Consider the following 25,939-nt stretch of genomic DNA (forward strand, 5'->3'; position numbering starts at 1 on the left):
CTAGCTTGCGTGCATGTGAGAACTTGACAAGAAGAGAGGGAGGAGTATACTCCAAGTAACCGATTACCCGGAAAAGGGGAGGTTGTCGATCGACGAGTCCGAGAGAAGAGAGAGGTTACTAATCACCGAGAGAGAGGTTCGCCGATCGCCGAGTCCAAGAGAGGAGAGGGGTTGCTGATCGCCAGGAGGGAGATTTGCCGATTGCGAGGAGAGGAGAGGAGTTCGCGTGTGCGTGAGAAAGCAAGACGTGCCTTAATTTTTATTTGGATTTCCCGACTGAATTTAATTCAATCGGTAATTACCGCCTGAAATTGATATTCAATCGATAATTACCACAAAAAAACCTTGAAACTACACCCACGATAAGTGGAATTGCCAATTGAATTTATTTTAATCAATAATTACCGACTAAATTGGCCATTCCATCGAAAAACTCCGAACCCACGCCCGACTTGACAGAAAACCCTGAAAGTACGCCCACAATAAGTAGATTTGTTGACTAAATTCCCACTGAAATTAATTCAATTATTGTATACCAACTGAATGTTAATTTCCCTCAATAATTAAAAGGATAGCCCAATGCATAAAGCTCCTGTCATGCAGAGTCTCGGGGAATGATCCATTATACACAACTTATTCTACTTTTTGTAAGAGACCATTTACAGAATTCAAACTCGCAATTTTTTGATCACATATCAACAACTTTACCGTTACGCCAAGACTCTTCTTTTTAATTTCCCTCAATAATTACCGACTGAAATTAATTTAGTCAAGATTATCGACTGAATTTAAATTCAATTGGGGATTCCATCATTATTCGCATGATTTTTATTGTATTAGTGGCAAAATAGTACGGAGATGGGAAGAAAGGAAGGATGATCAGTCACTGCGGCGATATGAAATGGATAAGATACGACGAATTAGATAGGCTTTGATACCAAGTTAAGATCGTGGATATTTCATTTCTGCTCTTTCTCCCACTCCCTACAAAAAGCTTAATCATGTGTCTGAAGGGAGGTTTCCGGGGAATGACTGCTGAGAAGTTCGTCAATTGCTTCGTTAATTATGCTTCCTTTGACCTAGACAAGAGATGAAAGCAATAGCCTTAGCTTCACTCATACAAACATGATAACGTGGAGAGGAAAAGCAACCAACCTTTATTCCAATTGCCATTGCTGTTTTCAACATCACCAGTTCACCTAATCTCAAGGAACCTCTTTTATTATCCTTCACGAATATCACAGGGATCTGCATGGACGATGCCAAGCTTGGAATATGTTTTGTCAGCCTTCGGGGGTTGCAGTCCGCAGCTAAGAGCACCGCCTACTTGCACCAAATATGTATAAATATATATTAGAACAGATACCCAAACATGTCATTAGATAGGTAAATGCAAAGCAAAGAAACCATTGCTCAAAAACTTATACCCGATACCAGATTATCAGCTACACAATAAACCTTTACTCTTTCAACTTGTGCTAACAGACACTCAAGCACTGTCATCTGCTGACATTTGCTACTTTCTCAACCCTGTCAAAGCAGTATAGACCCTAAAACTCCCAGAACTGTTTATTTGCATAATCTCTGCACTACATAATTATTTATTTGAAGGCGTTTCGGTTGGGAAACTTAACATGACCCTACTACATGCATGAAATCTATCTCTGTAAGGATAAACGTTACTACATTCAAATTCATTTTAACATAGAGAATTGTATGCGCATACTTGTGAGCCTTAGGTATGTATGCTACCCTTATGGACACTTAAGAAGAAAGCATTTTTAAGAATTAATGGGAATTTTCTTACGAAGAAATAAAACTTACTGAAGTCAACAAGTATAATCTTGTCAGTATGCAACAAACAAAAGCATTTATCTTTAGCATGATTATTGAGTTTATATAATACGAATGCAAGAAAGAAAGAATATAGAACTGACTCTTGATACAAGACAATTGATAGAGAAAATTATTATGAAACATTGCTCCATCTTATTCATACAAAATAGTCCATTTAGCTGAGAAAGAAGAAGTATAAGAAATGATTTCTTAAACCCATCGAAAACACCATTTCTGTTTAGAAAGGGGAAGGTTGAAGGCTTGCCAGACCAAATATATTAAAAAGTAGGAGAAACAATATACTCTTAATCTAGACGGGAACTATTTTCTTGAACTAAAGTATGAGTATCTAAAATTGTAAATAACTTTCCAACAAAATTGTATCTAAAAATATTTACTTGTGATAAACTAGGATGTCAAGTGTACACTTGGAGTATTTGTTTTCAAATGTTGACATTCAACATCAATAGGGTATTTGTCATCAACTAGGATGTCAAGTGTACACTTGGAGTATTTGTTTTAAAATGCTGACATTCAACATCAATACAGAGGGAGTAGATAAAGAGTCTTAAGTATTAAAGTGAAATGATATACATGTAGGGTGGGGAGGAAAAAACAAAACTTTACCAGAGAGATTAGTAAATCCTAAAGGAGGTCCTGTAAAAACAAATGACTCACAAATAATCACTCATGCATCCCAAATAACCCGCCCAACCTGAAAAAAAAAACTTTTTTTGTTATTTCCCTATAATTCTTCACTTTTGTCTCAATATTTCATCATGTATACTACATTCTATTATTTATGTACATAAAACATCTTAATTTTCAAAATAAAATGATTTAACCCCAAAAAGACTCCTAAATCCTAAATTTAGGTCAACCTGAACACAACCCAAACTGGACTGAAACTAAACCAACCCAAAAAATCCCAAACCCAACCTGAACCCCAAAACCCTCAATTCGAATCTGATTTTTTTGGGTCGACTCAAGTTGAGTTGGTAGGTCAAGTTCATTTTTGACACCCCTATTTCTAATGCTCTACCATCATTATTTTGGGCATAAAAGCAGAAGCATAGAAGACATTGCAGAAAGAACATAACCTGCAGAGGGACCAGAGGAGCTCTACGGAGATTGATATTACTATGCTCTTTCTTTGATTGGCAATCTGCCTCAGCTTGTATCATTCTTTCAAGAACACGTGTGACATCGTTGACTCCAATAGCAAATTGTTGCTACATGAACCAAATTCAACAATGGCACTAACAAATCAATAAACAGTAGTACTAAAGGCACATTGGGGGCTAAATTCCCTTAATTAATTAAGAAAAAAATAAAAAAGGTAAGGAAAACCTTGATCCACATCTTATCAGGTAGCTCTCCTTTGGAAAGTTTAGCTGATTCAATGCTCCTAAAGCAAACAAAAGCAATTATGAATTCAAAAGCGACTAGAGGAATGGCACGAGGAAAAAATGGTGCAAGTTACTTGGTGAGTTGAACAAGGAGATGATCGAGGCGCTCTCCTTCGTAGCAATTTGAGCTCACTCTGCTTATATAGTTAAACAACAAGACGTATCATCAACCGATACAATGAAAAGAAGAAGAAAAGCAAGAAGGAGGAATCCCTACTCTGACTGTGGATCTCCTTTGGATGCTTTGACAGGCCTAAGAGAACTGCTTCGCTTCTTGCCCATGGCTGTTCTCCTTGATATCTGCAGCGGCTTTAAACCAAACACTTACTAGGATTACAGAAAGAAACCAACACAAATTCGACCTGCCACGGACGGAGAAGGTATGGGATCCAGTAGCGACTAGTGAAAAGAGAAAATGCTGGTATGCCGAGCTGTTGATGGTGAGAAGGCACTGGTGGCAGCAGCGACGGCGACCGAAAACAGAGGGAAGGAAAGAGGAGCCGTAGACGGTGACGGGAGTGCGCCGATGGCAGGAGGAAGACCGAAAGTGATGAGAAGAGGCGGAGTCGGAGCGGTTATTAGGGTTTCGGGTTTTCTATAAATAGAATTTTGAGGATTCGAAACCAACAATTGGAAGAATGATTAAAAAAAAAGATGTTCGTTATTAAAAAATCGTCCTATTTTAATTTATCATAAAAATATTTCTATTTATTTTTTATTAAAAAAAATCAATTTGATCCATATAAAAACATAACTTTTAAAAGAAAATTTATGAAAGGAATCAATTCCAAGGAATTAACGATCAACATATAAAGAAAAAGGACTTTTTCTAATCTTAATAATAATTCAAATATTTATCAATATTATTATATATATTTAAATATATATAATAATATTAATTAAAATTAATATGTGAATGATGTTTTTCTCCAATTTTGATCCATACAATTTCATATAATAATTTAGTCAAAATTAATCAAAATAACTATATTTATTAATCTCTTTATTTATTTTATATAAAAACTTTGATGCAAATTATTTCAGGTACTAAACTTGCCTAACTATAAAGAATATTGTTCCTGTTCCTTAAAGCCACGCATTTTTTTTTTATTTTTAAAAAATGATCGGCAAAGGTCCATGTTTGAAATTTACGAATAAACCCTCGATTATGTTATTGAAATTTTGAATATTTTATATTTTTAATTTTTAAGTTTCTTTTGCATACGTTCAAATATGGCAAATAACATCAAATTATGAATTATTATCATGAAATTTAGAGGTCAAATTCCAATTAACAATCAAGTGTCTATCCTTCTCCTATTACTATTCAATAACCCAAGTCTAATAATCATCCGTAATTCATCTCTTCCGTATTAATCTGCAAACAAATAGCAAATCACTTTTTACGATCTTTAGAATCTCGACCTCTTGGCTCAATTTAAAGGTCAACAAAATAACACCAACAAAAAATATATAAAATCATTATAACGTAGGATAATACTAATTCTACCGATCAATACGATCCGAGAGCAAGAGCTAGTTGGTACTTCCAATAAAACTGGATTGATCTTTACTTTCTAAATGAATAGATAAAACCCACACAATAATAATACTGATAATTTAGAAAAGATAAAAAAAGTCACATAACAAATATAATTTCTGTAATAAAAAGCCACAATTTTTTTTTATAAAATACAAAGATAATTTACAAAAGCAGAGTAAATTTCTTTATTTGGATAACACAAAACCGATGATCTCTAGAAAATTATCAATTTTCAAGCCAAAAAACTCAACGTAACTAGGACTGTTATCGAATCGAGTCAAGCTCGAGCTCATGCCAGTTCGAGCTCGAGAAAATTGCATAGACTCGAGCTCAGCTTGGAAAAATAAATTAAAAACATGTTAGACCTCAAATACACCAAATGACATGCTCAAGCCACAAACTCTTCCTTAACTTATTCTTTATTTTAAAAATAATAATAATTTTAATTATTAAAATATTAAATTAACTTGACTCGATAAGGCTCGACGAGCCCTTGAGGCAATGTTAGATGAGCTCGAGCTCGATTAAATTTGAGCTCGATTAAATTTGACCAAGCAACTCACGAGCGGCTCACAAACAGCTCAACTCATTTGCACCCCTAAACATAACTGGTAAGTCAATGTTGAACAGATGAACACCAACACTTTGTTTTGCTCTTTTCTAATGACAATTTACAACGCTGAAGGGCAGTGATACTTCTCGATGCTTCATCATTTTCTTTTTCTACAAGAGAGAAGAAAGATGCATGTTATTCATCCACTACAATTGATTACCAACCGTCTCTCACAAAACCCAAAATGACATATAAACGGAACGCATTTGGCATGCATTCGCAAAACACAGAGAGCGAGGAAACTCAGGTCAGATTTTAGGACTTTTAGCTTTGCGGTGGGCGTCGTCGGTACTTTGGCAACGTTTCATAGAGGCGTCCAAAGTTCGTTGCTTAAGAGGACTTATGCTTGGGGATTCCAAGACACTCGTAATGTCCTCCATTGGCCATCAAGCACCTGCAGGAAAAGCAAAAAATTGTACCTCCAGTAGTTGAAACTTTAAAGGTATCAGCAGCAAAATGAAACAGAGAACCTATTGTTGGTGCTTTGTGCAGTATATTTGAAATCCGATATGCATTGCGACTGTGCTTAGGAATTATATTCTCTTCAATTTAATACTTGGAGGTAAATATTGTTGGTACCCGAAGGTAATTTTGATGTGATCAAACAAGTTAACCCTGTGTCTAAGTGTACAGAACTTAGGAGCACAGGACGTCGAGCAAAAGACGCAGCAAGCGAGAAGGAAGACACGAAAGATAGCCGACAGGCTCGGTGCGTCTGAGGGATGAGGTACTGCGGAAGAGTATACCGACGGACGAGAAGGGAGCGTGCGGTGTTTCCGTGGGAAGAGAAGCCGGAGCGGAAGATTGCTTGAGGAGCAAAAGACACAATTGTTTGAGGGACGAAAAGTTGTGAAAGAGTACGCTGGTGGACGAGAAGGAAGCACATGGCGATTCCGAGGGATGAGAAACTGGAGCGGAAGCTTGCTCGAGAAGAAGGCCGGAAGTTGGGTTCGGATGAGCCCTATTCCGGATGACCGAAATCACCCAAGCGAATGAAGCCGGAGCGGAAGACCCGGACCGAAGCAAGCGGAGCCGAAGCTGGAGACCCGGAGTGAAAGTCAACACTATGTTGACTTTCACTGTAAAGCCCGACTTTTTTTTTTTAAAAAAAAAGGGAACATGATAATAGGTTCTTTACTTTTCTTTCTACACCTTAAATCTATACATGTAGTAGGTTTTCCTCCTATACCTTCAAATCTGTAAACACGCCAGGTTTTCGACTTCTCTTCCTATGTCTTTGAACATGTATACGCAGCATGTTTTCAAGGGGGGTGGAGGGCTTCAAGTTGTAGGTTTTGTCGGATATTTGGATTATTTACAGCAGGTTTTCGAGGTGGATTTGAAGGCTAAGAGTAGCAGATTTATGGAGGGTTGTTCGAGGTCGTGTGCAGCATATTTCGGGGGGTGCTGGAGAGGGATACGTAGCAGATTTCTGGAAGGCTGTTCGAGGTTGTGTGCCGTAGAATTCGAGGGGTGCTTGAGGGAGGTACACAGCAGATTTTTGGAAGTTGTTTGAGGTCGTGCGTAGCAGTCTTTGAGGGGTGCTTGAGGGTGGTATGTAGCAGATTTTTTTTGGGGGTTGTTTGATATCGTGGGCAGCATATTTCGAGGGGAGTTCGAGGGTAGTATGTAGCAGATTTTCGGATGGTTGTTGGGAAGAGTGAACAGCAGGTCTGATGAATAGTTGCCACCTTTTTGTATGAGGAAGATAGGTATCGTGGCATCGCCATGAGTAATTGCAACACAATAAAATAAACGAGTACTGTAAATGATTATTTATACTTCTTTGTAGATTTATGATATGCATGTTTATGGGCTTTACATAAATTAATGTTATACATGTTTACTAGACTTTTGTAGATTAATGACAAGCATGTTTATTAGGCTTTACATAAATTTAATGTTGTACATGTTTACTAGACTTTTGTAGAGTAATGACAAGCATGTTTAATGGGCTTTACATAGATTAATGTTGTACATGTTTATAAGACTTTTCTTGTAGATTAATGATGTGCATGTTTATTGTGTAATGCAAAGTTTAATGATATGTATGTTTATTAGACTTTACGTAGTCTAATAGGATGTGCTAGAGTTATGATGCCTGATTACCTTAATGGAAATGATATGGCCCCAGAGGGACCCCAACATCAGATTTTCATATTTGGTCACGACCCAGTGACGAGAGCTACTAACGTCCCGCCACCTAGTACCAAGGTTAAACAGATTGATCAATCAAACAAAGGATAAAAGATGACTAATACATTTCCACATAAGAATGATATACGATAAATGTTAAAGGAAAATGCTCCATAATGTAATGATTGAAGGATGCTAAAAAATAATGTTGTGTGATACTCATAGTTTAATGAATTATGAAAAAAAAAAGCTTATATGCCTGTTTACTTGTATGTTTGACCACAAATTCACAGTAAAGGTAGATTTAATGATGCGTGTGACTAGTTAAGGAATTTGCTACTATGGTTTGGAGGTGCTGAGTTAAACTCACTAGGTTTGGTTTGTGGCAGGTGTAGAAACGAACGACGTGGGAGGCTTGGACCATTGACCAGACTGGGCTGGACAGTACACTCCCGATGACCTTCCGATTCCGCATAAAGAATAAATAAACAACATTTATAATTTAAAGAGAATAAAGTAGTTTTCAATTTAGATCCCTAGGATGTATGACTGGTTTATTGATTACAAACAGTTTTCTTATTTATTGGAATGTTATATGATGAATGAAAAAAAAACTTAGGGTCGTTTCATTCACCCTTCGGGGCGCCCGGACTCCGAGCGCCCGGAACCCAAGTTTTATCAAGATCGACATGATCTTTGACCGGCGCGTCAGGGATAAAGTTTTATCACATTCCAAGCGCCTGGAACGCTTCCAGGCGCCCCGAGCAGGGCTATATAAGCAGTCCTGCTACCAGAAACTAAAGACAACAAGAATTATAGTAACAACACTTGTGCTTGAGTTTGTCACAGTTTAGCTTTGTTTTGTGAGCTTTGAATGCTGTAAGAGGCTTCTTCACCCAGAGATGATTTTTAGTGCGCTTTTTCATCTGCCTTGGATTAACAACATCCCCGGTTATAACCAAGTAAATCTGCTGAGCCTCGTCTCTTTAGTTTCTTTATTATTCTTATGCAAATGTTATTTTAATTAAATTATAAGTTCGAGAAAGGTTGTTTTTGCTTGATTTGTGTAGGGGCTATTCACCCCCCTCTAGTCGGCCGCTAAAGGTCTTAACAAATGGTATCAGAGTCAAGACGCTTCAGGAGGACTAACCGCCGATCGAAGCAAAAACGATGGCCGGAGCTATCATCTACCCACCAGTATTCGAGGGGGAGTTCACTTTTTTGAGACGTCGAATGGAGGTTTATTTTAAAACCGATTTTAATATTTATCTAACAATTAAGTATAATTTTAATATGCCCAAAAGCAAAGAAGGAGAATAACTTGAGGAGCATCAATGAACCGAGGAACAATGTAATGATTTTATGGCAAATGGTAAGGCTGAGTCCCGCCTTCTGAGCGTTCTACCTGCCTAGGACCTTGTCAGAGTCGGAAAATACAAAAGTGCAAAAGAACTTTGGAAAAAGTTCTTAAAGCTCTACGAAGAACCAAAAATAGTCGAATCCAACACCTCGATGAACTTCGAGTTGTCATTAGAAGCAGAAAACGAGGAAATTACCAAAACTGCCCTCATAGCCGAGTACCTACCTGAAAATAAAGAAAGTTCTTCAAAAATAAGCACTGAGAGCATCAATGAAGGGGGAGCAACATCGGAGGAAAACAACTCTACAAGGGGAGCATCAGAAGTCGACAAGGTAAATCAGGTACGGTCTCTATCTCCTGACCAATTGCTTAATTTGATAAAAATGTTTTTGAAAGATTCTTGTAAATCAAAAACAGAAAATGAAATGTTAAAGGAACATACACAAACTTTAAAAATTTCTGCATGTTCAAAATTCTCTGCTTCGAATTTTAGAAACTATTATAAACTAAAATGGAAATTTAAATATCACAATGGGCAAATTAGAAAAGCTAAAATTTTTCTTGTTAATGTGGTAGAAAGGAATCTATTTTGGATTCCAAGATCATGCTTGTTTTTTTTGCAAATTGATTTTTTTAAAACTACAAAATTCCTTTTGAGTTTAATTATTATTCGATATTAATTTGATCCCATCTATAGAAAAATCTCAACATTTGAATTTTGTTATTCAAAATTTCCAAGAGTTATCCCTGCTAACTAAGAAAATGTTTCTGAAAAGTTTTTGACTTATTTATCTAAATACAATTTTTTTTAAGAATTTTTCTTGAAAATATATTTTCTTTTGTCAAAATGCATGCTCTATACATTTTTAAGAAAATATTTCAAGATTTCCAAAATTGTTTTCAGAATTTCAATTTCGATCTTTTTCTCTTAGACTTGTGTTTAAAATTGACCAAATTTTTTAAGTCATTTTAACTTATAAATTCAGAATTTTATTTGTTAAACGAATTAAATTTTTTGAAAAGTTACCTTATATTTTTTTTAGTACTCCATTTTTTATGCGATCAAAGGGGGAGAAGGGAAAATTAAGTATAGGGGGAGGTAGCTTAATTTTTTCAATTTTTGCATTTTATTGCAAAATTTATTGCTTTTACTTTATATTGGTTTACCCTAACTTTACTTGAATTGCTCACATAAAAAATGGGGAGATTGTTGGTACCCCAAGGTAGTTTTAATGTGATCAAATATGTTAAGTTAGGTCATGTTGTGTTTAACCCTATGTCTAAGTGTGCAAGAACTTAGGAGCATAGGATGTCGAGCAAAAGACGCAGCTAGCGAGAAGGACGACACGGAAGAGAGCCAACGGGCTCAGTGCATCTGAGGGACGAGGTGTTGCGGAAGAGAAGCGAGCGTGCGATGGTGCTGCGGAAGAGAAGGGAGCGTGCGGTGTTTCCGAGGGACGAGAAGCCGGAGCGGAAGATTGCTCGAGGAGCAAAAGATGCAACTGTTCGAGGGACGAAAAGCTATGGAAGAGTACGCTGGCGGACGAGAAGGAAGCACGCGGCGATTCCGAGGGACAAGAAGCCGAATCGGAAGCTTACTCGAGGAGAAGGCCGGAAGTTGAGTTCGGATAAACCCTATTCTGGATGACTGAAATCATCCAAGCGAGCGCTGCCAGAACAGAAGACCCGGACCGAAGCAAGAGGAGTCGAAGCTGGAGGCCCGTTGTGAAAGTCAACACAATGTTGACTTTCACCCTTCGGGGTGCCCGGACCAGTCCAGGGCGCCCCGACTGGTCAGGGTGCCCAGAACCCTTCCGAGCGCCCGGAACCCAAGTTTTATCAAGATCGACGTGGCCTTTGACCGGCGCGTCGGGGATAAAGTTTTATCTCATTCCAGGCACCTAGAACGCTTCCAAGCGCACCAAACAGGGCTATATAAGCAGTCATGCGCCTGGAAGCTAAAGACAACAAGAATTACAAAGTAACACCACTTGTGCTTGAGTTTGTCTGAGTTTAGCATTGTTTTGTTTGCTTTGAATGTTGTAAGAGGCTTCTCCGCCCAGAGGTGATTTTTAGTACGCTTTTTCATCTACCTTAGATTAACAACCTCCCCGATTGTAACCAAGTAAATCTGCTGAGCCTCGTCTTTTTAATTTCTTTATTATTCTTATGCAAGTGTTATTTTAATTAAGTTATAAGTTCGAGAAAGGTTGTTTTTGCTTGATTTGTGCAGGGGTTATTCAACCCCCCTCCCCCCTCTAGCCGACCGCTAAGAGTCCTAACAAATATCTGATACGGGGTGTTAAATGCAGACCCTGGATTGACGTGGAAAATAAAGTTAAGATGAGGTGACGGTTCAAGTCAAGGAAAGGTAGCAATCAAAGGATCACCCTTGAATAGGGCCCAGCCTCTCGCCCGGTACTAAGGCCCACCAATTCAAGGACAGCTGGCCCAATGGTCGGTCGTGCCTGAGGGAGAAAGGAACCACAACCCTTTGTGGGTATCCGACCCTTATTATTCCTCTGTGTCGAAAAGAAAACCGGCCTGCCTAGAGGATGACCGGGAACATATTTGGTCAGGTCTCAATAACCCAACTAGATTTAAATCGCTCGAGATATTACCTCAGTGACCAAGGACTAGTCCCTAATTGTAAGGACGACCGACGAAAAGGTTGGTTGGGTCTCTTAGGGCTCAGTTCCCCATTCTCCAGACACAAGCAACCCTACGTACGGCCGGACAGTCATAGAACCGCTCAGACCTAAGGGACTCATTTATATTATTTCACTCAGATCTTCAACATCACACAACATATATTCGAGCTGCCCTAAAGACAGCATCTATATAGAAAGTAGTAGCTTCGTTATACATATCGATCTGTCGCCGAATTAAGCGATCGGTCGACTAAACTTCCGACCGGGATATATCCTAGGGACAACATTGATAGAGAATCTCAACAACCTGTCAGAGTAATAGCCGTTTGTTAGAGAATATTCCTCTATGATGACACAGACCTTTAATGGAATCTTCTTCAAAGATGATTATACTTTCCCTCAGTTAACACATAATGACAGCATATTCCTTCAACCGTCTCATTAAGGGAATCAATTACAAAAGGGTGCACATGGGTAATGGACGATGCCTCATACGCCTTCTAGGATGTATATATTCCATTGCTCAACAACTTTTGACACCTACCATTCTGTATCATCTCATGATTGCAGAAGTTATAAAGGTAATATATAAATGGAGGGTCCTCTCCGATGGTGAGATATGCACACTCCATACATTTTACTACGCGCATCCTACCACTCGTTTACTCTGCTCGAGAAATACACTAACTCGAGCGTTGGAAGGCCTTCACCAGGGACCCCTTCCCTAGTTTTTGACGTTGATATTATGTTGGATCGTTTAAGTGTGTGCATGGAGTTTAGCACACTAGCAGTCCTCGATTCAATTCAAAGGTCTTCGCTCAGTCAACGTTGTAGCTACCTACCCAGCACACCATCTCCACTTTTAGACAGAATCAATATCTATAAGAGATTAACATCAACTTTATTCAGTCATTTTGAGAAATTTAATGTTATGAATGTGACTATGACGAGTTGTTTGATCAATAATAAAATGAAGAGACCAAGAAACTATAGGCCCGGATAGTGTGGAAGACCTACTATGTTCAGCCGAGTCATACAGTCATATTCTAGATGTTGGCACAATGACGTCTTCCTACTAGACATAGGCAGGAGTACTTGGAGGATCGACCGTGCACCTTCTGCTATCAAGTGCTTGAATCACAGGAGCATCTGTTTTTTGGATGCCTCCCTATTGTGGAGTTTGGAGAAGGATCAGAGACTGACTACATATGTGACAGAAAATGCCCATATATAAGAGGATGATGTGCGTCTTCGATAGATACTACCGAGGGAGCCATCTATTGACAAAGGCCCGTCACCTGATTTTATCTTCTATGATTCACTATGTTTGGTAAGTGAGGAATAGTAGTTTCTTTGGGGAGAGATAATTAGATATTGAGTCGATATTCAAGAAAAGTGCGCAAACACATGTATACCGATCAGTGGAGATATACTTTGATCTGACGTTGTGTCAGACATAAGTAGCCCAGGGATGAGAGGCGGTTGATTATGATGATTGGGCTTGCCCAATTCTGGTTGTACATTTTTTTATTTGGATTTAATATATTTTTATTTATAAAAAAAAAAGAGTAGTAAAAGGAAGGGGGAGAAAATAGAACCTGGCCAACATTCTCCAATTTATTTTGAACGACACCCCTGAATAGAATGAATATTAGTCAGTATGCACAGATACCAATCAAAAGTGCCACAAAATGAATATTGTCAGTTATCCACAGTTAGCAAGCAAAAGTGCCACAGAACTAACGGAGGGGAGGGGGCATGGGCTTACCAGATTATGTCATCCACAGTGTCATTTGCTAAAAGATAGTATATGTTGACTGATGATACCTGTAACCGGAATGGGACAAGAATATTTAATTGGATTTGAGGTTTGATAGAATTAAGAGTTTCCATATATCAACTGAGTAAATTATTCTGGAAAATTACACCGCAAATGGTATTCATGAAAAGAAATACATCCATAGAACCTTGGGAGAGCATTCATGCATACATAGCTATATTAACATAATCTGGTATTTTTGTCTAAGCACAATTAAAAAGAAAGCTAGGAAAGTTTTAATGGATCCACAATTAAATGCCAGCATAGCATATCTTAGAGAAAGAGGCTCTTCTACAAAATCGTTTGTTCAATAATTCACTAATGTTTATCCATGAAAGCACAATGTTAGATACAAGGCAAGAAAAATCTGTGATCCTAAGACTATCATGGAACCATGCTCTTAGATGTTACCCTAATGTTTATCCATTGAAGGTACAATTTTAGATACAAGTCAAGAAAAATAAATGCATGAAACTTAACGTTTTTTCCACTGGTTTAATCTTTATAAAATAATTCATCTATTACCAAATTTCCATAAAAAGCAAGATACAATTTAGTAGAAAAATATATACATAGTTGTTGGCCTAGCAATAAAAGCAGTTCACACTAAAAATTGTATATAACAAAAATCCAAATGTTCCAACTATTAGGGGTTGATTGCATGGTTCATCCATCCATAGGACTATATCAAGAGAGTGTAAACGAGCCAAACCGAGCCAATCTTGGCTTTGCTCAAGCTTGTTCATTTTCTTATCAAACTTTTTCAAGTTTGCTTATTAGACTTTATCGAGTTTGAGATGAGTTCAAGCTTGGTGATTGTAAGAACGAAGAAAACTTTTTCATTTTCTTGGTGATTGCTAAAAATCATCTTAGTGCTTGATGATAATAAATAAATAATTATTTCATTGAGAATCAAATTAGGTTTTTATTAGAGGAACATTTGAGATAAAATTATGTACGGTTTATATTATGTCTTGTTAGAAGAAAAATTAATTGCATACTCCTACCTACATCTATTGCTTGATCATATCTTTATGTTTGCTTGTCCTTTTATACTCTTGTTGTTTATCAAATTGGTCTACCCTATTAAAATTTATTAATGATATTTACAATGAATAATCAAAAATTTAGAGATGCTCAACGATAGTTTTGGAGACACTTCTATAGATACCATTCAATTTATTTCTTTACTACATAGTTGGTTATTTATGCATTTTGATATTTTTGGTGTTTTCTATTTCATTGTGTGCATGAAATCAGTTTGTTAGTGATGTCATGGTTATAATAGTCATAGTTTTGGGACAAACATTTTATTCACATTCTTTTAATCATTTAATAAAGTGTTGCATATTCATATTCGTACAACCTGATGTATCCTTCTCAAGTATTATTTACGGTTTTTGATAAAGGATGAATATTATCCAAGTAAAGAGGCTCTCATACAAGGATGGAAGTCTCCGGGTCATGAGAGTACAAGACTCCAAAACATCTTCATTTTAATCACCCAATTTATGATAGCTTCATCAATATCAAATTCCTATAGAGAGGAGTGTTTGCATCCAAGAAAGGACAGATGATATCTTTAGGCTAACCAAGAAATATAGCAATAGTTTTAACCATTACCTGACCAATCCTGTGAGCACGATCTTCTGCTTGAATGATCTCACCAGGAGTCCATGGCAACTCCGCAAAAATTACTGTGCTTGCAGCTGTGAGAGTCAAGCCAACGCCTCCAGCTCTAATAGAAAGCTATAAAAGAACATGTACTCAGGTTTTTGTTTGCTATTTATTAACATAAAAAAGTGAAAAAATTAAAACAAAACAGAGACAACCAATCAAACTAAAAAGTAGCCTACAACTGCAGCCTTGATGCTATCCTTCTCTTGAAAGTCAGCAACTAAAGCATGTCTTGATGTAGAAGGTGTACTGCCATCAATCCTTATACAACCAACTTTTTTTTTCTGCAATATATTGTTACTTGTTTGTGGTGTTTCGCTGGTGAAGAATCATACTACATAACAAACAAAGAAGTTGCTTACAAGAAGAAATTGGTGTATTGCATCAATCATGTGCTGATGGTGGGCAAATATCAAGAACTTGCAATCTGCCTGCAACAAGAACACATATGAAGTAACTTGTTGAAGCCTTGATGTAGAGTATAAAGATAAAACATTTCCATGTATGTTAAGGCTTATAAAAGCAACTGTCAAACAGTTGTACGCGCCTTAATAATAAGAAATACTACAGCTCTAACAAATGAGGTTCTTGAAACTCATAAAAAAGGTATAATGGCATAAACAATTTAAATATGTGAACATAATTCACATATGATAATTATAATTGAAGTTTCATAAGGTATCACTTGGTACAGACAATACTACCAGCAATAAGGCACAAAAATCCACCAAGTTTCAGATTGCTACTGAGTACTAGGATGAACACTTAGATTGCCTAGTTGTTGGGTCATTGTGCTAATGGCTAAAAGGTTACTAGCGCAGTTTGTATCCCTTTGTAGATTTGAGTTTAAATGTGGTTCCTCAATCTTGTTCCCTGACTATTTACTTTCTAGCCCTCTCAAATTCATCTTCCTAAATCTCACTCATTCTCTAATAATGTTCTCCATTCTTTTGAAGTATCTGATTTTCACCAAAGGCAATGACTGATGCTGTTGATAACTTGATATATGCTGAAGCAGCAACAATTTGTTGATCCCAGGGTTTAAAATCTAGTTCTGTTTCATTTGATACGGATGAAATATTTCGTTCCACTCGCGAACTGGCATAGGCAAGCCTCCGATGCCGGTGCACCTTGAGCCCCCGTGACGCGTCTGGATGCGTCGCTATGCTATCTTCGATGCGTTCGAAGGCGTCGCGCTAGCCCGACAACGCGGAATAGGTGGGCGAAACAAGGTGGAACAATGGGGGCAATGGTTGTAACTTAGGTTTAATTAATTAAACAGATTAATAATTTTCATCAACTAATTGAGATAATTTAAATAGGCTTAATTAAACCCTAATAAAATTAACCCATTAATTTAGTATATATCATTTTTAATTAGATTAAATTTTTTATTTTTAGTTAATATATTTTATATTTTTAAAAAAAATCCGCTTCTGACGAACTAGTCATAGCCGGTCCCAAGCCCGAATAAAGGAGGAGGGTTACGTTAGGTTACCGGCCAATGTTAAAACTATGACAAATATTCAATGAATGAATCCACTAAACTATTGTGCTAATGCTAGTTTGTTCCCCGGAAAGAACGCGTTGCTGGATCCAACTGCAACGTCTTGTCAAAGACTGCTACATCTCCAGAACTCGAGTGTAATTCTAAACATACAAGAGTTCGCATTGTAGGGTCCGACTGTAACATATCGGCAAGGACAATTATATACTTGGATATAGTGTTAATAGGCAAGAGTTATTACACCATAGGTTGGATAAGAACAAATATGATAGGTAGACTAATAATCTAAGATTTGAAACATGGAACATAGGAACCCTCACTAGTATTTTGTGTATAATGATAATCAATGGAGATAGTAAATACAATGATTAGGAGAAAAATTAATATTTTGTGTGTACAAGAGAGAAAATGAGTAGGCGAAAAGGCAAAAATGATAAAAAAAAAAAAAAAAACTCGGGTTTTAAGTTATGGTACACTAGAAAGAGTAAAACAAGAAATGGAGTGAATATTAGTGTAGATAGTTCGTTAAAGGATGAAGTTGTAGAAATAGTTAGAAAAGGAGATAGAAATATAACCCTTAAGATAATAGTGGTGAAAGAAATTAGGAATATAGTTAGCATACATACATCGCAAGTAGGATTAGATGAAGCTACCAAATCAAGATTTTGGGACGACTTAGATAAAATATTACGAAACATTCCGCCAAATGAAATGCTTTTAATAGGAGGTGATCTAAATAAGCATGTCGGAGTGAAAAATGAGGAATATGAGAGGGTATATGGGTGTGGAACGAGAAATGAGGAAGAGAAAACTATATTAGATTTTGCGCTAGCATATGACCTTGTATTAGCTAATACGTTTTTTAAGAAAAGAGAAAACACTTGGTCACGTTCAAAAGTGGAAATAATAAATCGTAAATTAACTTTCTTATAGTTAGGAAAAAAGATAAAAAAAAGATTTGTAAAGATTGCAAGGTCATTTATAGAGAAATCTTAACTACCCAACATAGGTTAGTAGTGTTGAATATACGTCTCAAACATAATATCAATGGAAAGAAAATATATATGACTTTTAAAATTAAGTGGTGGAAGTTAAAGGATGAGAAGCAAAATATATTTAAAGAGAATGTAAAAATACAAACATTAGGTGAAATATACGGTGACTCTAATACGACATAGGATAAGATGGTCTTAAAATTGAAAATAGCAGCTAAGAGTGTACTCAGTGAGTCAAAAGGATATGCACCACTAAGTAAGAAATCTTAGTGGTGGAATGTGAAAGTACAAAAAAAAAAGTGAAGAAAAAACGAATAGCTTATAAGGAATTATATATTTGTAAGAACGAGGTAAACTTAAAAAAATATACAATAGCTAAGAAAAAAGTTACGAGAATAATGAATGAAGCAAAGAATGAAATTTTTGAATGATTATATTAAAAATTGGATATAAAATAAAGGGAAAAAGATATTTATAGAATAGTTAAAATGAAAGAAAAGAAGATATCCAAATAAAATGTATTAAAGATGAATGTAATAGGGTACTAGTAAATGATGGAGAAATAAAAGAAGAGATATTTTCATCAACTTTTTAATGAAGGTTTAGGTGACCAAGCATAAAGGTATTTAGCCTTATATAATATTCTCAGCATGTTACCGGCAGATCGAAGGCCGAGCGAGCATCCACGTGCTTATATATGCTCGGCCGGGCAAAGCCCGCCCGAGCATAAAAGCATTTAACCTTATATAATATTCTCAGCATGTCACCGGCCGACTGAAGGCTGAGCGAGCACCCACGTGTCCATAAACACTCGGTCGGGCAAAGCTCGCCCGAGTGTAAAGATATTTAGCCTTACATAATATTATCAGCATGTGACCGGCCAACCGAAGGCCGAGCGAGTACTCGTGTGCTCATATACACACGACCGAGCAAAGCCCGCCCAAGTATAAAGACATTTAGCCTTATATAATATTTTCAGCATGTTACCGATCGACTGAAGGCCGAGTGAGCACCCACATGCCCATACACGCTCGGCCGGGCAAAACCCGCCCGAGCGTAAAGGTAGTTAGCCTTATATAAGATTCTCAACACGTTACCAGCCGACTAAAGATTGAAGCGAGCACCCATGTGCTCATATATGCTCGGTCGAGCAAGCCCGCCCGAGCGTAAGGATACTTAGCCTTATACACGATTCTTAACATGTTACTGGTCGAGTAGAGCCCGACTGCGCATAAAAGTCACTCATCCTTATAGTACAATCTTGAACGAAACATGCTTAACAGAAGGTATTTCTAATATACGACCGGCTTGAACGACTGGTCGAGACATATTCAATAGCAGGTATTCCAAGTATGCGGCCGGCTAGAACGACCGGCCGAGACATATTCAACAACAGGTATTCCTAATATACGGCCGGCTAGAACGATCGTCCGAGACATATTCAGCAAGGGGTATTCTTTATAACATATGTAGTCAGATCAAGCGACTAAAACATGGCAGCCTAGCAAAATTGGCGGGAAACTTCTTCTAAAAGCTTCTTCAGTTATAATGACGTGTCCCATAAGTCCTAAATGACAAAAGAGATATATCTGGAGTACAAAAAAGATTCCTTAAACATTTTATTGCACGAAGCCTAAAGATGACTTCATCTCTTAACAAACTCTAACAAACCGGGGACCACTTCACGACTACGGAAGTCACGTGAGATAGTATAAAAAAGAGGGATCCTCTCCGTTGGCAAGGTACGCAAGTTTTAGCATCTAAACACTGTTTCACTTCAGTTACTGTTTTTCTTCCTTTCTTCCACCTTTGAGAGAGAAACTGACTTGAGCGTCAGAGGGCCTAGCCAGGGATCCCCACCCCGGTCTTAGGTCGCTAACACTTTGTTGGTTTGTCTCGCTGTGCGTAGGGTCAGGGAGAGCTTCTTCCATATCTTCAGGAGGTTATCTTCAGCAAGGAGCATCGTTCATCGGAGCCGGCGCACGTCTTCGCAGATTTCAGACAGGATCAATAGGTAAGGTTAAGTTGGTAGCAATTAATTTGATTATGGTGAGGGACTAGGTAAGTTTGTGTTGGATAGCGATTTAATTAAGGTATTCTTAATTTTAGTTAAATTAGTATTCTATGATTTAAGTTAATAATAATGATGTGATTTAGTCAATAACAATGTTATTAGGTAAGGTTAAAGTGCTGATTGATTGTTAATATGTTATTATTAAGGTGATGTATAACAATAATATAGTAAAAATTATAGTTTTACATATTACGTGATTTATGCAGTTTTGGAATGTGTTATGTCCATTAAAAGATTATAATGATAATGTATATTACTATTAACCAAAAAAAAATACCATATCAACTATAAAATAAAATCCCTTTTTTTATTCAATGCACAAACTGAGTGAAAAAATATATTTAGTAAAAACCATCTTTGCAAAGTCCTGATGATTACCTCAATCACTGTTCCCAGGTAGTCAAGAACAGCAGGAACTTTAGCTTCAGCTGAATCATTGTAGATCTGAAGTAAGATTGTAAATTATCCCAAGGTCAAATATTTTTTCCCACATAAAAGACCAGATTACAAATTAGATAAAGGAGAGAAGCATACATGTCCGCACATCGGTAATATATACAACCAATCAAGAACATGAAAGTTGCCATCTTCTATATGTTTTATGTGAACATATCAAGAAATCATAAACAAGACTCCTAGTAGCTATTAAATTCCAACATATCACTAGATATGGAAAAACTAAAAAGCCTCCTGTCTAAAAATTTTCAACAATAAAAACCAGAGATAATGCATGCTTCTTGTTCAGGAAATAAACAAAGCTAGCAAAAGGAACTTAACATGCTTGAATAATTCACCTACCCATATTCCTTCTTATCTTCGTGGGGATCACGGTTAGGATATAAGACAAACTTCAACAATGGTGACAACCAGGTAGAGTAATTCGCAGGCCAAAGGGAGGGCACAAATGCCACATGTGAATATGTTGTGGTGCCAACCAAAGGACAAAAAGTCAACCAACAAATATGCGGGATCTTTACCTTAGGCCGAGAGCAACATGAAAGCTAACATGAGGGATGGCTCATGTGCATGGTCCATCAAGCAGAGAGGAGAAGCTCTGATGAGCAACAAGAGAGGCATCGGGCTAGGCTAACATAGCTAAATAAATGGTCACATGTGGGTTCAACTGCATGTGCGGCCACAATAGTGGCTGGAATGTTATAAATGAATCGCACGAGTTCTGATTTTATGCTAGGATGGGGACAAATTATGCGGAATGGGGCAAGACAACATTGTGGTTGTTAGCGAACATGAAGAAAGGGAAGGTTGGCACAAGACTAGAATTAACAAAGAGGAGAATGACAACGTAGCAGTTTCATAGCTTGGTTCTAACAGAGATGGAAGAACGAGACAACATGAGGTTGTGAAGTAGCATTGCACCTAGAGAAGATGTGGATCAGCAAATAACAATCGGGAGAGGGACTCAAGATACTTGTTAGGATTCAATGAAGTCTTGATTGTTTGACATTAATTTAGCAATCTATTTATTTAAAACTTTTTATTCAATTTACCAAAGAGCTTATAAATATATATTTTTTAAAATCTTCCATATTGTTTGATTAGCTTTTCTATATCAAAGAGTATTCTCCATTTTAGAGTGTTTGATTTTGAGATCCCTCAATTTAGCATCTACATCTCCCATAGTGGTGATATTTGCTTTTATAATTGTTGATCATTGTTAATTGTAAAATAAAGTTACATAACCTAGAACACAATAAGAGATATTATTATTTTATTAATTTGATGATTCTTAAAAAGTTCATATAATATGTAACCACTTTAGTGGCAGGGTAACTGTTAATATCTAATTATTTGCATTAAAGAATATGATTAATAGTATCAATAGTTGAATACTAATATTATATTATTTGATATAATGTTACTGATTAAGTCATCAGTATTAAATAAAAATTTATAATATTATAATAATTAATAATTATATTAAAATTTTTAAATAAGTATCTATTAGGACACGTGAATAATTATTAAACATGTAAATATAATGTTATGAAAATATTTATAACAATGGGGCAAATACATATATGTATATCCTCATAGAAATTAAAAAACAAATGTTCCATTATAAAACTCAATGTAACATATATAGCCTTCTAAAATTATAAATCTATTTCAAATAACATTAGTTTAAACTAAACACAGGTAATATTGTTTGGTTACAATTCTATACATAAAATGTACTTAACATAATCTTGATGATTATGCAATTGTCTTTTTTTTTTCTCGCAGCCATTAACTTGCTTTTCTTATTTTATCATTTTTATTGGATTTCAATGTCATCCCAAATATCAAATAAATATGCATCAAAAGAAATTAATGAAAATGTTGATAAGTGATTAAATTCAATTCACTTCATATAATGTTTATAAGGATTGTCAATTATAATTCTTAAGTTACTATTTTAGGAGAGATACTGTTTGATGGCATATATGCAAGATTTTAAGTTTTGGAATGATAAACATTACAAATAAAATTTTGAAGTGGCAACTATGCAAAATGTTAAATTTGCAAGACAATATAAGCAATTTCCATTATAATAGCATTTTAAGAAAATATAGAAAATTTCTTTTGCTACTATCGCCAAGATTTAAAATCTTGACCCATGCCAAGATTTGGGCTCTAGACCGGAACGATACAGTTTCGGTATCTTATCATATCGTATCAATATTGTTTCGATATATATATAAATAAGTTGTATATTTATTTAGTGTAACTTGACCGTATAAAACTTCTAATAAAAATATGTATTTCATATGCTTAGAAAGTAAGAACTTAAAAGTAGAGAGCTAAGTATATTAATACTCGTGGTTTCAAATCTCAAATCAAATTAATTCTTAGAAAAAATTATTATTATCTATAATAATTACATAAATTAATCCTAATTTATATATAACAATTATATAAATTATTTAATTATTAATTTATATAATATATATTTATATAATTATAGTTTATAAATATTATAAATAATATATATTAAATATTATAGTTTATATATATTGCATTCTAAAATCAAATTTATTTGAAATAATTATATATTTTTAAATTTTTTAACAATTAAATTTTTTAAAATTATTTATAAAATTTTAATCTATTTTTAATTTATAAAAAAAATAAAATTTGATTTTAAAATTATTTTAAATTATATAACTATATATTGTTTTTTACTTTATTTTTTATATTTTAAATAAAAATTATAAAATTATATATTATAATTATATTTATTAATTAATAGTTTATTTAATTAATTTTTAATTTATATAATATATAATTATAATTTATATAATAATTAATTAGAAATTAGAAATTCTATATATAATTTAATGATTTAATAAAATCTAACTTTTTCTCTCATCGTGATTTCGCTTCTTCCCCATCGCTCTCATCGCGATTCCACTTCTCCCTCGCCACTTCTCCACCTCGCCTGCCACCATCGCCACCACCGCCTCGTTGTCGCCTCACCGTCACCGTCTCATTGTCATCGCCTCACCTTCGTCGTCGCCTCGCCCAAAACCCTAATATTTCGCCGATGCTTCCTTTCGGGTAAGTTTCCAACCTTATTCCTTCTTCCTTCTGTTGCGCTCACGTGACGCACGCAGTGACACATGCAAAATTATTGCACATGCTGTGTTAGTGCTGGTGTTAGAACAGTAAAAACCGTCCGTTTCGGGCGACACGGCTCGAGATTTCATTCCTTGACTATGACTAATGCTATTAAACAACAACAACTATACCTTTATCCCACTAAGTAGGGTAGACTATAAAGATCTTTTCACGTCATTAGGCTCGATCTCCTACTATATTTTTATCTACATTTAAATGATTTTATTATATTTTATCATTACTAATCAATTCTTCTTTGGTCTCTCTTCCTTAAACTCTAAACTAGGTTTATTGGATCGTTTTATTTTAAAGTAATTTATTTTAATTTTCATTATAAGGATCAATTATCACGTATAGAGATAAATAGAGCTATACCATGGCAGCAATGAACAAATGAAATTAATTATAACATAATTCAGACCTTAACTTCCACTATTGTGTTAAGCAACCTGTAAATGTTATGCATTTACAAAACTTAAGGATATATTTGAAATATAAGTAGACCAACAGAAATGCATTTAAGTTATGTAGGACAATAACTCGCACCTTGTTGATAAGACTCCTTTGCATAAACTTGAGTGACCTAATCTTCACAGGGGAATTACAAGCCTCAATCTTCATTTTCACCATCTCCAACTGAAAAAAAAAAGTAACATGAAAACTTCGATTGCAAACTTTAAAGATAAAATAGTATGTGGACATACTTCCTTAAAAATTGGATAAAAGAAGCTTTCTGTGTTTCATTCAACAACGACGAAGGAAATAGTAGAAGAAAAAATTCTTTTAGAAACACTTATAACATTATGTAAAAGCTATGTTGCATGAAGGTTGGCTAACTAATATTGAAAACAATGAAGGCAGAGAACTAGAATCAAGGATTTCTAACAAATTAGTATACTTCGAATAGATGAGTGTAGCTTGCACCAGTATTATAAGCAATCTGCCTAGTGATCAAGTGGTCATTTAGACATTTAATAAGAAACAAGTCAAGCTTCAAAACTTTCTCATTACATTTTTTTAACAAAAAAATAATTAAGCAATGTTGGTCATTGGCAATGCTACGACGGTCAGCAACCAGCTGTAGGCGTTGCTCCGGTCGGCACCATTAACCCATCTAAGAAAAAAACAGAAAGCTTCCCCCTATAGGGCAGCCTCAATATTAACCACACTACATGATTTAGACTGGTCGCCAAATCACAATTCCAGCAGGGTCCACTATCCAGCAAAATCTCATCCAACAACCTTACTACACTCCTCCGAGGCTGATGTCCCTGGATTCATCCTTCAGAGTTCCAAGCACCTCCCACTGTCGTATACGACTCCTTGATTCTTCATGCCAGTATGAATCCTTCAAATTTCAAGTTGACTTTTAAGATGTTCTTCCTCTTCCAGTGACCAGCAGAATCATCCAGATAACACATCACGATAGATTCTCATCTCTACCAATGTTGACCAATGTTGCGAGTGGTACTACCCAACTCTACTCAATACAAGTAGCACTATTCTGGCATACGACATGAAATTTCACACGTCACCTTATTCTATGTTTTGATCAAGGAATAAAATAAGAAATTTAAGTTGCAAGATACTTCCTGTGACTTAAAGTATTCTAATTGTTGTTTCACTCAGGGTTTGAATTGCTGAGTCGTGCTGCCCAAAATCGCCGAAATAACCGTTTCAATGCGGAAGCGAAACCGGCACCGTATACGCGAATAAATTTCGTGTGTGTCATCTAGCACGATTGATGATCATGGGGTGCCTCCATGCCGCTAGAAGCGTCCCACGATGCTTCCGGCGGCGCTAGAAGCACCGTGGGGCGCCTCTGCCTGCGCTGGAAGCGTTGTGCGACGCCTTCGTAGGCGTCGAAGTGTCACGCGACCCCTCCACGAGCGTCGAAAGCGTCGTATGATGTCTCTGCCGGCGCTAGCGCGAGCGCTGCTCTCAGGCGCTGCGTAATCGTGTGTACTGTTACTAAAGAAAAAAGATTTAATTAATTGAAACAATTTCCGACCGAGAAGTGATATTTTGAATAAGCTTTCATAACCCTAATTAAATTATCTCTAAAAATATATCTAAAGTTAAAAACTTTTTAAAAATTATTAATTGATATTATAAAAAATCTTTTTTATTGTTTTAAATTTTACTTAAAAATTCTAATAAATCATATTTATATTTTGATAATTTATTATTATTATTTTATATTTTTTTACTGTTTAATTGATATTTTGATAGTTTTTTTTACTATTTTAAATATATAAGATTTAAACTAATAATTAATTAAATGAATAAACAATTAATTTATATAATTATGATGTATTACTTTTAATTTGAGTTATTAATACATCTTTAAAAAAACTATATTTAATTATTTTTCTAGCCATATGAAATTGTTCAAAAAACTTATATAAAATTAATATACACCTTATTTTTAAATTATACACAATTAACATATTTATCTAATAATTACTATATATAAATAAAAAAATATCAAAAACGTATCAACACGACACGATACGATGCCGAAACCATATCGTTCCAGTCCGAAACCAAAATCTCGGCACGGGTCGAGATTTTAAACCTCGGTTTCACTTGTATAACATAGCTACATTATACTAGCCATTAATATGATGCAACTAAAAGTCACAACTAAGAAAGTTATAGAATGTCAATGATAAAGACAACTAAGCATATATGAAATATA

At 35.7% G+C, this 25,939-nt stretch overlaps 1 protein-coding gene and 1 pseudogene across 4 annotated transcripts; both read right to left on the bottom strand.

The window, feature by feature from the left end:
• Window positions 1-902: 902 nt before the first annotated feature.
• LOC122025325 lies at window positions 903-3,836 on the bottom strand. Of its 4 annotated transcripts, none has more exons than XM_042584111.1 (7): window positions 3,608-3,836; window positions 3,463-3,545; window positions 3,320-3,382; window positions 3,187-3,244; window positions 2,937-3,068; window positions 1,156-1,323; window positions 903-1,079 (listed from the first exon to the last, which is right to left on the bottom strand). In XM_042584111.1, the coding sequence occupies exons 2-7, from the start codon at window positions 3,525-3,527 to the stop codon at window positions 996-998; spliced, it is 570 nt and encodes a 189-aa protein (XP_042440045.1). In that variant the 5' UTR covers window positions 3,528-3,545; window positions 3,608-3,836; the 3' UTR covers window positions 903-995. The 4 variants fall into 4 exon arrangements, with proteins under 4 accessions (XP_042440045.1, XP_042440047.1, XP_042440044.1 ...); XM_042584113.1 differs by having other exon boundaries at window positions 3,320-3,379; window positions 3,608-3,835; XM_042584110.1 differs by having other exon boundaries at window positions 3,463-3,836.
• Window positions 3,837-5,419: 1,583 nt separating this feature from the next.
• The window catches only part of LOC122023336, a 67,687-nt pseudogene continuing 47,167 nt past the window's right edge, over window positions 5,420-25,939 (bottom strand).

Source organism: Zingiber officinale, chromosome 9B (assembly GCF_018446385.1).
Source record: "Zingiber officinale cultivar Zhangliang chromosome 9B, Zo_v1.1, whole genome shotgun sequence".
NCBI classification, from domain to species: domain Eukaryota; kingdom Viridiplantae; phylum Streptophyta; class Magnoliopsida; order Zingiberales; family Zingiberaceae; genus Zingiber; species Zingiber officinale.

Bases quoted from the DNA above. Each gene is read 5' to 3' on its own strand.
- LOC122025325 (XM_042584111.1), bottom strand. From the start codon at position 3,527: ATGGGCAAGAAGCGAAGCAGTTCTCTTAGGCCTGTCAAAGCATCCAAA. The intron at 3,383-3,462 runs GTAGGGATTCCT...TAACTATATAAG, and splicing joins AAAGGAGATCCACAGTCAGA to CAGAGTGAGCTCAAATTGCT. The intron at 1,324-2,936 runs GTTATGTTCTTT...TGGTGCAAGTAG, and splicing joins CTCCTCTGGTCCCTCTGCAG to GCGGTGCTCTTAGCTGCGGA.